The sequence below is a fragment of the Pituophis catenifer genome, unplaced genomic scaffold (genome assembly GCF_029215685.1).
Source record: "Pituophis catenifer annectens isolate HBS135680 unplaced genomic scaffold, rPitCat1.0.hap2 SCAF_2, whole genome shotgun sequence".
Classification (NCBI taxonomy): Eukaryota; Metazoa; Chordata; class Lepidosauria; order Squamata; family Colubridae; genus Pituophis; species Pituophis catenifer.
In genome coordinates, this window is record NW_027256882.1 from 136,315,464 (window position 1) to 136,329,308 (window position 13,845).

At 38.3% G+C, this 13,845-nt stretch overlaps 1 protein-coding gene across 1 annotated transcript in view; it reads left to right on the top strand.

The window, feature by feature from the left end:
• FASN (fatty acid synthase) overlaps positions 1–13,845 on the top strand; it is a 56,386-nt gene that overhangs the window by 13,665 nt on the left and 28,876 nt on the right. Inside the window, exons 5-14 of the mRNA XM_070937629.1 lie at positions 165–365; positions 1,590–1,712; positions 3,537–3,652; positions 4,095–4,229; positions 4,691–5,150; positions 5,365–5,552; positions 6,235–6,424; positions 9,339–9,433; positions 9,956–10,090; positions 10,191–10,394. Of these exons, the coding sequence (XP_070793730.1) occupies positions 165–365; positions 1,590–1,712; positions 3,537–3,652; positions 4,095–4,229; positions 4,691–5,150; positions 5,365–5,552; positions 6,235–6,424; positions 9,339–9,433; positions 9,956–10,090; positions 10,191–10,394 (1,847 nt within the window). The remainder of the gene's footprint in view (positions 1–164; positions 366–1,589; positions 1,713–3,536; positions 3,653–4,094; positions 4,230–4,690; positions 5,151–5,364; positions 5,553–6,234; positions 6,425–9,338; positions 9,434–9,955; positions 10,091–10,190; positions 10,395–13,845) is intronic.

The following is a 13,845-nucleotide window of genomic DNA, read 5'->3' on the forward strand; positions in this document are numbered from 1 at the left end:
GAGCTGTTGACAAAGAAGTAGTGATTTCTCTTGAGGGTTGGAATCAAGGAAGAATGGGACTCCTTCCTTTTCTTACAGGAGAAGCAAACGGGGCAGGTTTGATGGATAACTGAAAAAGTTTTTAAACTTGGTAATCTGTCTTTTCATAACTTGTATTTCCAAAGGGCCCAGTATGTCCATTGACACAGCCTGTTCCTCTGGCCTTGTTGCTCTGGACAATGCTTACAAAGCAATCAGCAGTGGACAGTGTGAATCAGCTCTTGTAGGTGGAGTCAACCTTATCCTGAAACCCAATACATCTGTACAGTTCATGAAGCTCGGCATGTTGAGCCCTGAAGGGACCTGCAAATCTTTTGATGCTGAAGGTAATAAGATTGCTTTTTTCATTGTTAAATATTTAGGTCAAATGTTATAAGGATTTGAGTATGATAAATATTTGTTTTCAGAGCTTTCATTTAATCGGAAAAGCCTGAGAAGGTGTGCTATTTTTCCCTTCAAGGCTTTCCAGCAGTAATGAATTAATTTTAATTGCTTTTTTAATTTGAGAACTACTTGGTAGGTTCAGATCAGGCAAGGAAGCTACCAACAGGGAAAGCAGACAGTTTTGAAGTATTACTTGCTTGCCTCTAGTAATATTATGTTGCTCCTTCTCCATAAATTGCAGCTCTGACAAGAAAGCTAGAAAGTTATAAAAATGCAAGGTACATATGATTCCATAAAGTTTGGAGTGGCAAAGAAATTATATGGCAAAAAAGCCACTTAGAGCTTAATTTGTTTTTTTGTTGGTAAATAAATGAAATAGGTTTAAGTTTTAAAAATATATGAACAAATTAGAGAAAACATGTATATCAACCTAGCTTGCAAGCTAATTCTATATTTTTTCTTTTAAGAGAATTCTTTTTAATGAATTTACTTGTTAAAAGCCAATACGTTATTATTAACTTTAACCAGTTTTAGAATTATAAAAAAAGCTTTAATGTGATACCCTCCAGTTTGTAGTGATGATAAGCATTTTATATAGAGACTACAAGGAGAATTAGTGTAAATGGTAAATTTTTAAATGCATATTTTAGATACGTTTCTTTACAGTTTTTCTATATACAGTAATGTTTTTGATTGGGAAAAGATTTTATAATACAGTTTTCTCTGTAACATTTAATATTCCATCAAAATAAGTTAGGAAATATTACTAATTTCCTTATAAAATTAATACCCCTAATAATTAAATATTTGAAAAACAGAATTGTGGCCTTTATGTCAGATTATTAGTAAAATTTTGGAAAATAGGGTCTGTGGCCAGTGTGATAATCAAAAGAATAAGAAGCCAAGTGTATTAACAGAACATACTGTAAGATTCTTGCATAAATGTATTCTGCTAATCATTTTTTTTCTGTAACTTTCTGAATAGTGACAACTCTAAAAATATGTGGAATTGAAAAATCCCCCATTTTCAATATGAGAATGAACATGATTTAGTATTTTTTACTTTTTGGTTGCTCAGCACTTCTGAAAACAAAGATTAGAAATCCAATTATTCAAACATGAATAAAGTCTGAATCTGTTGCTTTTATGGTTCTGGCTTTTTCCAGGGAATGGCTATTGTCGCTCTGAAGCTGTTGTAGCTGTGTTTCTGACCAAGAAATCAAAAGCCAAACGGATTTATGCTACCATAGTAAACTCTGGAATTAACACAGATGGATTTAAGGAACAAGGTAAAATATCATTCCCTTTCTTGGAAGTTCTAAGGTTTTAAGAATTATCCTGCAGGAAACAGCAGCGTTCTCCTTGGATTAGAAATATCTGTACCATATTTAAACCAACTGGTATTTCTGATTGGTTCCTGTTATGGTATCATCTACTTCATTGGTCAGTACACTGACTATCAACAGTTCTCCAGAATTCCAGAAAAAGGATTTCTTTTAAGAGTGTCGCTCTCTACAATCAGCCAGCAATTAATGTAGGATACTAAAGTTTGCAGCAGAGGTTGCCACTTCATCATAGCAACTACCTCTTTCCCTTTTTACTTAGAAAAAAAATATGAATGAATGTCTGAATATTTTAAAAATACTAAAGGCCATATAGGAAAACTCATGGTACCCAGACTGTGCAGTCTCAGAGCCAACGTTTATGCAAACTCCTGATATCGTGTTTCCCCAAAAATAAAACCCTGTCTTATATTTTTTTTGAACCCTAAAATAAGCGCTTGGCCTTATTGCCATGCACTCAAAAGCCCGATTGGGCTTATTATCAGGGGATGTCTTATTTTGGGGGAAATGGGGTAGTTCCTCCACAGGAATTTAATGGTAAAGTTGAACAATGAGATATCTTGATTTTCAGTAAGAAACTAATGGAAATAGGAACAGTAAACTGGAGATAGGCTTTAACACACCTATAATATTTAAATTCCCCATCTAAAAGAGGTGAAAAATTGGTCCCAAATCCAGGCTATAAGAACTTGAAAAGAGTGAAGTCCCTAGCCACAGAAAAGATTGCCCATTTACTTGTATTGTTGACCTTGATTTCTTTTCTTAAAATGCTGCTATATTGTATATGTGTGTGGGGGAGGAATCAGAACAAAATTTGGAGAGTTAGAAATGGAACTTTAGATCTGTTCAAAAAATATTACATGAACAAGGTAGAGCAATTCCACAGTAATAAAAGGCTCAGGTAGAAATGCCCTTAATCATAAATTATAAGAAATCCTTCTGTGTGAAGCATGAAAACACATCCCAATGAATGACTCAGCATTCACTGAGTCACAGTACATATTGATGGTTCTGTGCTACTTGAGAAATTGCTGATTTTTAAAAAGTTCTGCAAGTTGCTTTTTTCTGTTTGCAAAATTGAATATTTTACATAAATTCACCATAATCATGATATTAACTTATGTTTTTTGAATATTCAAAGCACAACACATGAACAATTCTAATAATCCTTACATTACTAGATATAATACATATTAGTTTTATTCCTAGGTTGAATTGAGGGTTTCTTAGTGGTTTACATTTATAATCATGCTTCTTTTTAAAATATTAATTTTAAATTTTTGCAGACAAATGTAGTAGCATTTATGTTACACCAGAGATGGTATTCAGTAGGTTCTGACCAGTTCTGGAGAACCGGTAGCGGAAATTTTGAGTAGTTCGGAGAACTGGTAAATACCACCTCTGACTGGCCCCACCCTCATCTATTCTCTGCCTCCCGAGTCCCAGCTGATCGGGAGGAAATGGAGAATTTGCAGTAACCTTCCCCTGGAGTGGGGTGGGAATGGAGATTTTACAATATCCTTCCCCTGTCATGCCCACCAAGCCATGCCATGCCATGCCACGCCCACCAAGCCACGCCCACAGATCCGATAGTAAAAACTTTTGAATCCCACCACTGTATTACACTCTAATAGTACAATTATACATGCCTAATTATGAGGATCTAATTAAATGGACTTTTCCAAGTAATTTGGTATAGGAGTGAATCTTAAATGAGGATGTTTTGGTACTTCATACAAAATTGAGAGCTAATGGTTCTTCTTACTTTAGGTGTAACATTTCCTTCTGGGTGGATGCAGCAACAGTTGGTCAGTTCTCTGTACAGAGAGTCTGGAATTAAACCTGAAGAAGTAGAATATATAGAAGCCCATGGCACAGGCACAAAGGTACATTCTATTTCTATTCTGATTATTTTCTTTTGATGTTCATTGTAATTCTTCTAGAATTCCATCATTATTTTTTTGTACTCCTCTAACTGAGTTAGAAAAAATAGGTTTCCCATTTAAAGTTTTCACGGGAGAAGACAACGCTTCAGCAAACCATGATTCCTGCCTTGTTATTTCATCCCAATATTTCAGTAATATTCAAATTGGTTTATAATTTCAAAATCTTCCTAATGAATATGATTAGAGTCACGCTAGAAGATTTGGACTGCATATAAAGAATTATTCCCATCTTAGATATGCATGCTTACTCTCCACTAGGCTCAATCATAGTAGTCTCTACCTTCAACCATATTACCTGTGTATACAATTTTATGAAAAAAACTGACAGAATGAAGCAGTCATTGTTAGCTTTGAAATCTTTCAATCTTTCTTTCATTCTTAGGTTGGGGATCCACAGGAAGTGAATGGCATTATAAATGTCTTTTGCCAATCAGAGCGGCCACCATTGTTGATTGGATCTACAAAATCTAACATGGGCCATCCAGAACCGGCTTCTGGTCTTGCAGCTTTAGCAAAGGTAAAGATTTTATACTTGTCTTATTGTATATGTTGCTCCCACTTGTGTTGTGAATGAGAATGAGAGCAGAGTGATCATTTGTAAGCGATCCAGTGCAGAGGTAAAAGTTGGGCTCATTGATCCTTATGGGTGAAAGCAGGAGGAAAGTGCAAGGTTGCCAACACAGAAAAGGAAAGAGAATGGGAAGGAGGAAGCAGAAATACAGAATTGATATACTGTATGATGATGAACAGAATCTTTCCTTAATTTTGAGGCTTCCACAATATAAAAAAAGACTCCAGCAATTCTATCTTCAAATATTTGAGGGTAGAATGGGTGACTTTACAAGGTCTTAAAGTCTTCATATATAACTTGAGAGTAGGGGTTTTTTTTAGCCTTCATGGATGATGCCAAAATTATATCTCTATATTACACTTGTTACAAAACCAGTAATTAGTCTTGTTACGTTTTCTCTGTTTTAGGTTGTTCTGTCATTTGAGTATGGTGTATGGGCACCAAATCTCCACTACAACACCCCAAATCCAGATATTCCTGCCTTAGACGACGGCCGCCTACAAGTAGTCACCAAGCCAACCCCCATAAAAGGCTCCCTTGCTGGAATCAATTCCTTTGGCTTTGGAGGTTCAAATGCTCATGTCATTCTGAGAGCTAACAGGAACAAATCACCCCCACCGGAAGCTCCCAATTTGCCACGATTGTTACAGTTTTGTGGAAGGACTCAAGAAGCAGTAGAAACACTAATAGAACAGAGCTTCAAGATGCAGGAACATGCTGCATATCTGAGCATGCTTAACGATATCTCTGGGGTATCAGTGTCATCCATGCCCTACAGGGGCTATACCTTGATTGGAAGTGAGAGTGATATAAAGGAAGTTCAAATGGCCCAGGCCTCAGGGAGACCTCTGTGGTACATTTGTTCAGGTAATTGCTCTCTCTCTCTCTTTTTTTCCACCCTCTAGCTCCATTCAGTCGCAAACAACCTTGAAACTGCTTGGCTCACCTTCATATATGCGCTACTAACTGGAAAGTTTCAGTCTTCTGGGACAGAATTTTTAAACGCTGCTCCAAATATCACATCAAAAATCAATTTATCCATTCACTAATAATAGCAAGGGTTCTCTCCTTTAATTTTCAGGCATGGGGACACAGTGGAAAGGGATGGGTCTCAGCCTAATGAAGCTTGATCTCTTCCGACAATCCATCTTGCGTTCAGACGAGGCTCTGAAGGACACAGGCTTGAAAGTCTCGGATCTTCTTTTGAGTTCAGATGAAAATGCCTTTAATGAAACAGTAAATGCATTTGTTGGGCTTGCAGCTATTCAGGTAAGAAGGATGGATCTATTTTGGCAAGTTGCTTTGGTGCACACAAGCTTTGTTACAGAGTGAAGATTTATTTTAGTCATAGTCTAGAATTAGGCTGGAAAAATGCTTGAAAGATGGGATGACATGATACTTCTGCAATGTTTTGGATTTAAATTCCCACCAGTTCCAAATTGATTATTATAGACAAGCATTATTGGAATTGGAATTCAAAACATATGAATATCCTCAAGTTAATGTCATTTCAACCATAGGGATTCATTTTCAAACCTTATTTATCATAGAGTTTACTGGGTGACTCATTATAACTCATGCTGAGTCAGGTACTTATCTGTCAACTAAGATGAAAACAAGGAGAACATAATTTCTGTCTTGAGCATCATGAAGGAAAAATAGAGAACAATATGTTAAGCACTAACAATGACACATTAAGTCTTAATTGCAAGTATAATTGAAAACAAACCTTTGCCTTAAAATATGCAAGAGGTATGGAACTCAATGTTACAATAACATCATGTTCATTTCTGTAGCTGGTATAGCTGCTGACTATAGGAATATGCTGGCGTGCATACAGCAGGAGCTCCTTGGCCCAGTACCATATAATGACATCTCTGAAACCATCTTAGAATTAGCTTGCCGATACTGCTTCACATATCTAAATCCAGCAACAATATTGTCTCCACAGATTGCACAAATTGATGTTTTCAGGGCTGCAGGTTTGCAGCCTGATGGGATTATTGGTCACTCCGTCGGAGAACTGGCCTGTGGCTATGCAGATAACTCCCTAACACATGAAGAGGTAATTCTCTCAGCTTACTGGAGAGGAAAATGTGTCAAAGACGCGAAATTGCCACCTGGAGGGATGGCCGCTGTTGGTAAGTAAAAGTCCCACATGAATATTGAGAAAAAACATTTGAGTTATAACTTGAGGAGGGAGTCGACACAGCACACTAATTCTTAAACCTAAATTAACATCATCGCATCCATATACTGTCTCTAAACCAACTATTTTATAGCTTAGGGATGACAGCTTGGTTGTCCAAGCTGTTGGATTATAGCTACTGAAAGCTTATTGCCATATATCTTTAATGCAAAGAATGGACAACTCCTAGTAATGGTTTGCTTTCTTTATTCCACTATGATCAAATGGCCAAGTATTACAGTGTATTCTGATACCACATAAAACTGGTGTTGCTTTTCTATTTCTACTTTGTCCATTTTGAGAATGATCAAATAGCCCAATTTTTCATCCTGCTGCCCCTCTAGACATGTTGGATTATAATCTTGGTTACTATGCAGCACAGTTGTGATGGGAGTTTGGGGAAAGTTACAGCATACTGAAGAAGCTTTTACAGAAACAATTGAAAATATGGGTAGACGTAAGGGAAAATCCAAAAAGGCTTTTTCCTTACGTTGTACTGATTTTTAAAACTGCTTCTTAGTCACCGATAGATCTGGACTTTTAAAAAGTCAACATTTTCCATCAATTTATACAAGCTGTGCTTATTGCTCTTCAGTCACCAAAAGAAAAGGCTAACTTATTTCACCAGGCTATTATATTGGCTTTTTTTTTTTTTAAATTTGATTTATATGCCGCCCTTCTCCGGAGACTCAGGGCGGCTTACAATGCGTTAAGCAATAGCCTTCATACTTTTGTATATTTATACAAAGTCAGCTTATTGCCCCCACAAACTGGGTCCTCAATTTACCTACCTTAGAAAGGATGGAAGGCTGAGTCAACCTTGAGCCTGGTGAGATTCGAACTTACAGAAATTGCAGACAGCTGGTGTTAATCACAATTTGACTGTTTGCTGGCAACAACTGCTGCTATAAATGCTATTGCCAATTTAGTTTAAAAGGATTACAAAAGAGATTTTATGTATTATCCCATAATTTCACTGGAGTGTAGGCTGGAGAATTGGCTCTCTAATTATATGGAAACAAGCTTTGGCAAGTGTTAAACGTTAAACCTAGAGACAACAGCTCAGCCAAAAAAAGATGTGTGGGCATTTTGGGAAACAATGACTATTTCTAGAATATATTTTTTGAATTAAATATAATTTTCAAGTCCAATTTCTTAACTCAAGCACAGGGTACAGTGTCAGACTGTAAGAATCTCACAGGCCCAATATCTCTAATAGGTTTTGTAATGAAAGGTAGTTACCTAAATTCAACTCAGAAATAAACGTTTGTGGTCTTAACAAGATCTAGTTAATTGTGTATTAAGCAATAAAACGGGTTGGATTTAGGTAACTATCTTTCATGACAAAACCCATTAGAGATATTGGGCCTGTGAGATTCTTACAGTCTGACGCTGTACCCTGTGCTTGAGTTAAGAAATTGGACTTGAAAATTATATTTAATTCAAAAAATATATTCTAGAAATAGTCATTGTTTCCCAAAATGCCCACACATCTTTTTTTGGTTGAGCTGTTGTCTCTAGTCAACCAGGTTTGGCAACTTTATGAAACAATGGATACATCTGCAAAACTTGTTTTCCAGAAGCAACTTGCCAGTGAGGTGTGTGTGCTTTACGGAATATAGTCCTTCTTTCAACCTTTCTTTGGATTATCAATACAGGATTCTTTGTCCTGTCACCCAAGTGCTATTTGAATTAATTGCTGTTAGTTGGGGGGGGGGAGTGTTTCATCCTGGCATAGCTATTTCTAGTATTGCTTTCTTTTGTTCATAAACGCTGCAAGTTGTTCAGAATGATGTATTAGTGGGCAGCCATAGAAGTCAATAAATGAGTGAGCATTCCTGCTTGAATGGCATATGTCTGATTAGATATTTCAGCATTTTGGACTTCAATTTTTTTAAAAATACTGTATCAGCCACTGGAATGAATTGAGGTTGTTGCTTTTGCTGGTTAATTGAACCAACAGTTGGCAGCTTCAATTAATTTTCTTAGGTTTAGTGGAATCCGAGCTTGCCAGTAAATGTCAAACCTTGTTGAATTCACATACAAAAAATTTAAAAGTTCGATTAACACAATATAGCATATGATTTAACACAATATAAAATATAAAAGCCCCAGTTTTGGACTAGAACCTGTAATAGGAGATAACTTTATGAATAAGTTGACAAGGCTCCATCATGCAAGATGGATGATAAGAATAGAGCATTTAAATGACAGGGCGTGTTTTAGATTGCACTGTTTAGAACAGTATGATCAGATGCCATTTTAATTGGCAGCTTTGAGAAAGGTAGTCTAACGTATTTGATACCAAGGGAAAACTTTGTGGCTTATGTTTATTCAAAAGTTTGAGAGCCTTGTTCTAGTTCCTAATCTGTATGAACATTTAAAATACTAATTTAGCTTGCTTTTCAGGTATCTAATCCATGGCTGTCAATATCACCAACTTTATGTAATTACAGCTGTAATTCAATGCACACCAGAATATAGTCCTTTTGAATAAATATTCACAGGAGAGCACTGTACATATAGCATAGTTTTATACTGTTTGATGATAGAGAATATATGTGCTTTTAAGAGTCCCTTGGGAGTTGGGTGGCATAGAAATGCGATAAATTAAATTAAATTAAGTTAAATTAAATTAAATTAAATTAAATTAAATTAAATTAATAATATCTTCTGGAAAAACTAGATGAAGAAAAGGGCTTCATAATCCTTCCCACAAAGAGTGGTGTTCTACAAAGACACAGAAATAATTTTAGGGAAGAAATGTTTTTTAGCTCTAGGAATGTTAAGTTGCTGTTCCTATGAAAAAAAGTTTCTGCTTATTCTTCCCTTGATTGGATTTATCTAACGTAACCTGTCCTTTTCAGGTCTGACATGGGAGGAATGCAGGGAAAAGTGCCCTCCAGGAGTGGTACCTGCCTGTCATAATTCTGAAGACACTGTCACCATCTCAGGCCCTCAGGTAAAATAGTGTGAATGATTACTTCAAATGTTGGCATTTAGGGTATTAGCTCCATGTTCTCAATACCGTCTTGGCTGGGTCAACTTGATGTGAAAGCTCAATGCTCTTCAGCTAATTAAACTTAACTTGTATTTGTGAAAACTCTTAGCTTTAAGGGTTGCCAGCAGGCTGTGTGAATGCTAACCAAGGGTTACATTCAGGATGAGGATTATGGACTGCCTTGATTGCCTTCTGGATAGAACAGCAAGATAGATGAGAGTAAATAATATAGAATAGCATATGGGGAGATATAATATTATTTCAGTTTTTGTTTGGACAGTTCAGGAGAATGTGTAACAAACAACAGTATCAACTCCTGGAATACTTAATAGTTTGTTCAATATTAAATGTAGACCGATTACATTGGAGCAACATGTGGGATGTAATGGATGCCCTTCAGGCAGCAGGGCCCAAGTGCATAATGCAATTAACAATCAACTATTGGAGTAAATCTAAAGGGTTATTGTTTTGCTAATTTTTTAGGAGGCCGTAGCCAAATTTGTGACTAAGTTGAAATCAGAAGGTGTATTTGCGAAGGAAGTGCTGAGTGCTGGAGTTGCTTTCCACTCCTACTATATGGCTTCAATTGCACCAGTGTTGCTGAGTGCCCTGCAAAAGGTAATGCTCTGGAAGGATCCAGCACTGGGGAAGGTGGAGGGGTTCAGATCAAAAGAAGTGATCTCCAATGTTCGCATATCCTTTTATTTCCTCCTTTTAGGTTATCCTAAATCCAAAGCCTCGCTCATCCCGCTGGATCAGTACCTCTATCCCTGAAAGCCAATGGCAAAGTGAGCTGGCTCAGAATTCCTCCGCTGAGTATCATGTGAATAATCTTGTCAACCCAGTGCTTTTCCAGGAAGGTCTGAAGCATGTTCCAGATAATGCAGTGGTAGTGGAAATTGCTCCCCATGCTCTTCTACAGGTATTACTCTTGGGGACTACAATGAGTAAAAGTTAGTAAGAATACTGTGGGGCCAATCTTCCCAAAATTGGCATCTTCAGATGTGTTGTAGTTGAAAATTCCCAGAATTTCCTTCAGTCAAGGATCTCTTGAAACACCAACTTGTGGAAATCTGCTGGGTCCTCCTCACCAGTTCATACTTTCCTCTGTGTTTCTAAATATCATGTATCTTTTCTGCACCAGTTTTAATTTGCTGCTCAGCATTCATAATATTTTCTGAAACCAAAAAGACAGAAGCCATTTCATTAATATCATTTGGGAGTAGAAAATGTAGCAGAAAATTAAATCATAGTCATTTTTCCACAAGGCTATTGAATATCTCCAAATATCTTGTTTTGTAATACTTAGTGTTATAGGGTGTGATGTGGAGTTTGTAGCTCATAGTCACTTTGAAACGATGGTCATGCTGGTTTTGTGCTGCTCAGTGGTTTCTAGAAATAAAGTCTCTAATCTCTAGGTTTCCCAACTATTCTCAGAAAATTGAGTTAGAGCAATTCATTTTTATAAGGAATAGAATTACAGCATCTAAAATCTTTGTTACAACTTAGACCAGTACAACTAGGATTATAAAAGCAATGGCAACAAGGATCCCATTTGCACAGGTTAGAGTTAAAATGTGAAAAGTGCAAGGCTTGTCTGTATATTCAACCATGGGCTAAACTAGAATGGAGTTACAAGAGTACATTGACTTCCTATTTAAACTGCCCAGGCAATTCTAAGAAGTTACAATTCGGAACATACCATGAAGTTTCAGGACACTCCCTGAATTATTTATTACTGTAATTATTTATGTGTTCAATTTTTATGGCTATCCACTCACCAGGGAACTATGACTCGAACAAAATAACCCTATTTATGCTGCTTTAGAAGCAAGTACATTGGCATTTACAGGTAGTCCTCGACTTACAGCATTTGTTTAGTGACCATTCAAAATCACAACACTACTGAAAAAAGTGACGATTTCCCCACTTATGACCGTTGCAGCATCCCCATGGTCACATGATCAGAATTCGGACTCTTGGAAACTGACATGTATTTATCATGTTTGCAGTGTCCTGGAATCGTGTGATCACCATTTGTAACCTTCCCAGCTGGCTTCTAACAGGCAGAGTCAATGGGGATTCACTTAATGATCACATCACTTAACAACTGCAGTGATTCACTTAACAACTGTGGCAAAAATGTAAAATGCAGCAAAACTTATTTAACAACTTCCTTGCTTAGCAACAGAAATTTTGGGTCCACATGTAGTTGTAAATCAAGGACTACCTGAAGTGGGATTTACTCCTAGTTATTCATGTATAGGTTTACATCACTGAGAGACACAATTGCTTTTTTGTTTTGAAGGCACAGGAAGGATAGCTTCAGAGCTTTAAAATTCTGCTTTCCTATGTGGTTTTGGTTTCTTGTTTGTTTGAGGGTTTTTTTGTTTTGTTTTGTTTTGAGTGAAGGTTATCAAATTTTGCCTTTGCTGCAAAATTTATCTTGTGTTTTTAAATGTCTTTGGAAGTTTATCCTGATTACTGGGAACAATTACCGAGTAATTGCAGGTGCTTTTATATTGGTGTGATACAAAACCAATGTCTATAAGGATGTTTGGTTGTCATTCTTCATAAAAAGAGGTCATTATAAATGGTCAATTTTAATTATAGAAATAATACGTTGTAGCAAAATCTATCTTGTAGGAAGGTATCACTCCCATAATAAGATAAACCCATTATAGAATGGAAATGCTTGGTGGTACAGTGATTAGAGTGCAGTACTGCAGGCTACTTCTGCTGACTGTCGGCTGCCTGCAATTTGGCAGATCGAATCTCACCAGGCTCAAGGTTGACTCAGCCTTCCAGCCTTCCAAGATCGGTAAAATGAGGGCCCAGATTGTTGGGGGCAATAGGCTGATTCTGTAAACCGCTTAGAGAGGGCTGTAAAGCACTGTGAAGCGGTGTATGTATGTATGTATGTATGTATGTATGTGTATATATATATATATATATGTATATGTATATGTATATGTATATGTATATGTATATGTATATGTATATGTATATGTATATATATAAATTTTATTTCTATACCGCCCTTCTCCCGAAGGACTCAGGGAGGTGTACAGCCTATTAAAAACACAAAGACAGACATCAGTTAAAATTAATTAAAATTATTACATAGTTTTGGCTCAGATTTAAAACCCCAAAAATTTAAAACCCAATTTAAAAATCATTACATTGATAGCCCGGCTTGGCGGAACAGCAGGGTCTTGAGGGCACAGTGAAATACACAGAGGTCGGAGATCTTATGCATTTCCGGGGGCAGTTCATTCCACAGGGCAGGGGCTCCCACAGAGAAGGCCCTCCCCCTGGGCGTCGCCAGCCGACATAACTTGGCTGATGGCACCCTGAGGAGACCGTCTGTGGGAGCGAACTGGCCGGTGGGAGGCTATTGGTGGCAGAAGACAGTCTCAAAGATATCCGGGTCCTATGCCATGGAGCGCTTTAAAGGTGGTGACCAACACCTTGAATTGCACCCGGAAGACCACTGGGAGCCAGTGCAGCTCGCGCAGGAGGGGTGTCACGTGGGCACAACGGGTTGCACCCATAACCACCCGCGCGGCCGCATTCTGGACCAGCTGGAGCCTCCGAGTGCTCTTCAAGGGGAGCCCCATGTAGAGAGCATTACAATAGTCCAGCCGGGAGCTGACAAGGGCGTGAGTGACCATGCGCAAGGCGTCCCGTCCACAAAGGGCTGCAACTGGCGAATCAGGCGAACCTGATAAAAAGCCCCCCTGGCCATAGCCGCCATATGCTCTTCTAAAGACAGTCGTGCGTCCAGGAGGACGCCCAGATTGCGAGCCCTCTCTGTGGGGGGCAGAGATTCACCCCCAATAGTCAGCGATGGCACCAGCTGACTATATCAGGACGCTGGAAGCCACAGCCACTCGGTCTTGGAAGGGTTGAGTCTGAGCCTATTTGTCCCCATCCAGACCCGCACGGCCTCCAGGCAGCGAGACATCACATCAAGGGCATCGTTGGGGTGGTCTGGGGTGGAGATGTACAGCTGAGTCATCAGTGTAGTGATGGACTCTCACCCCAAAACCACGGATGATCTCACCCAGCGGCTTCACATAAATGTTGAAGAGAAGGGGCGAGAGGACCGACCCTTGCGGCACTCCCCAAGCGAGGCGCCTCAAGGTCGACCTCTAGCCTCCTGCCAACACAAACTGCGAACGGTCGGAGAGGAAGGAGGAGAACCACCACAGAACGGTGCCCCCTATTCCTAACCCCCTCAACCGCTGCAGCATGATACCATGGTCGATGGTATCAAAAGCCGCTGAGAGATCTAATAGGACCAGGACAGAGTTTTTATACAAAGACTTTTTATACAAAGTCATCTGTGTAACAGTTGTCCCATAGAGTTT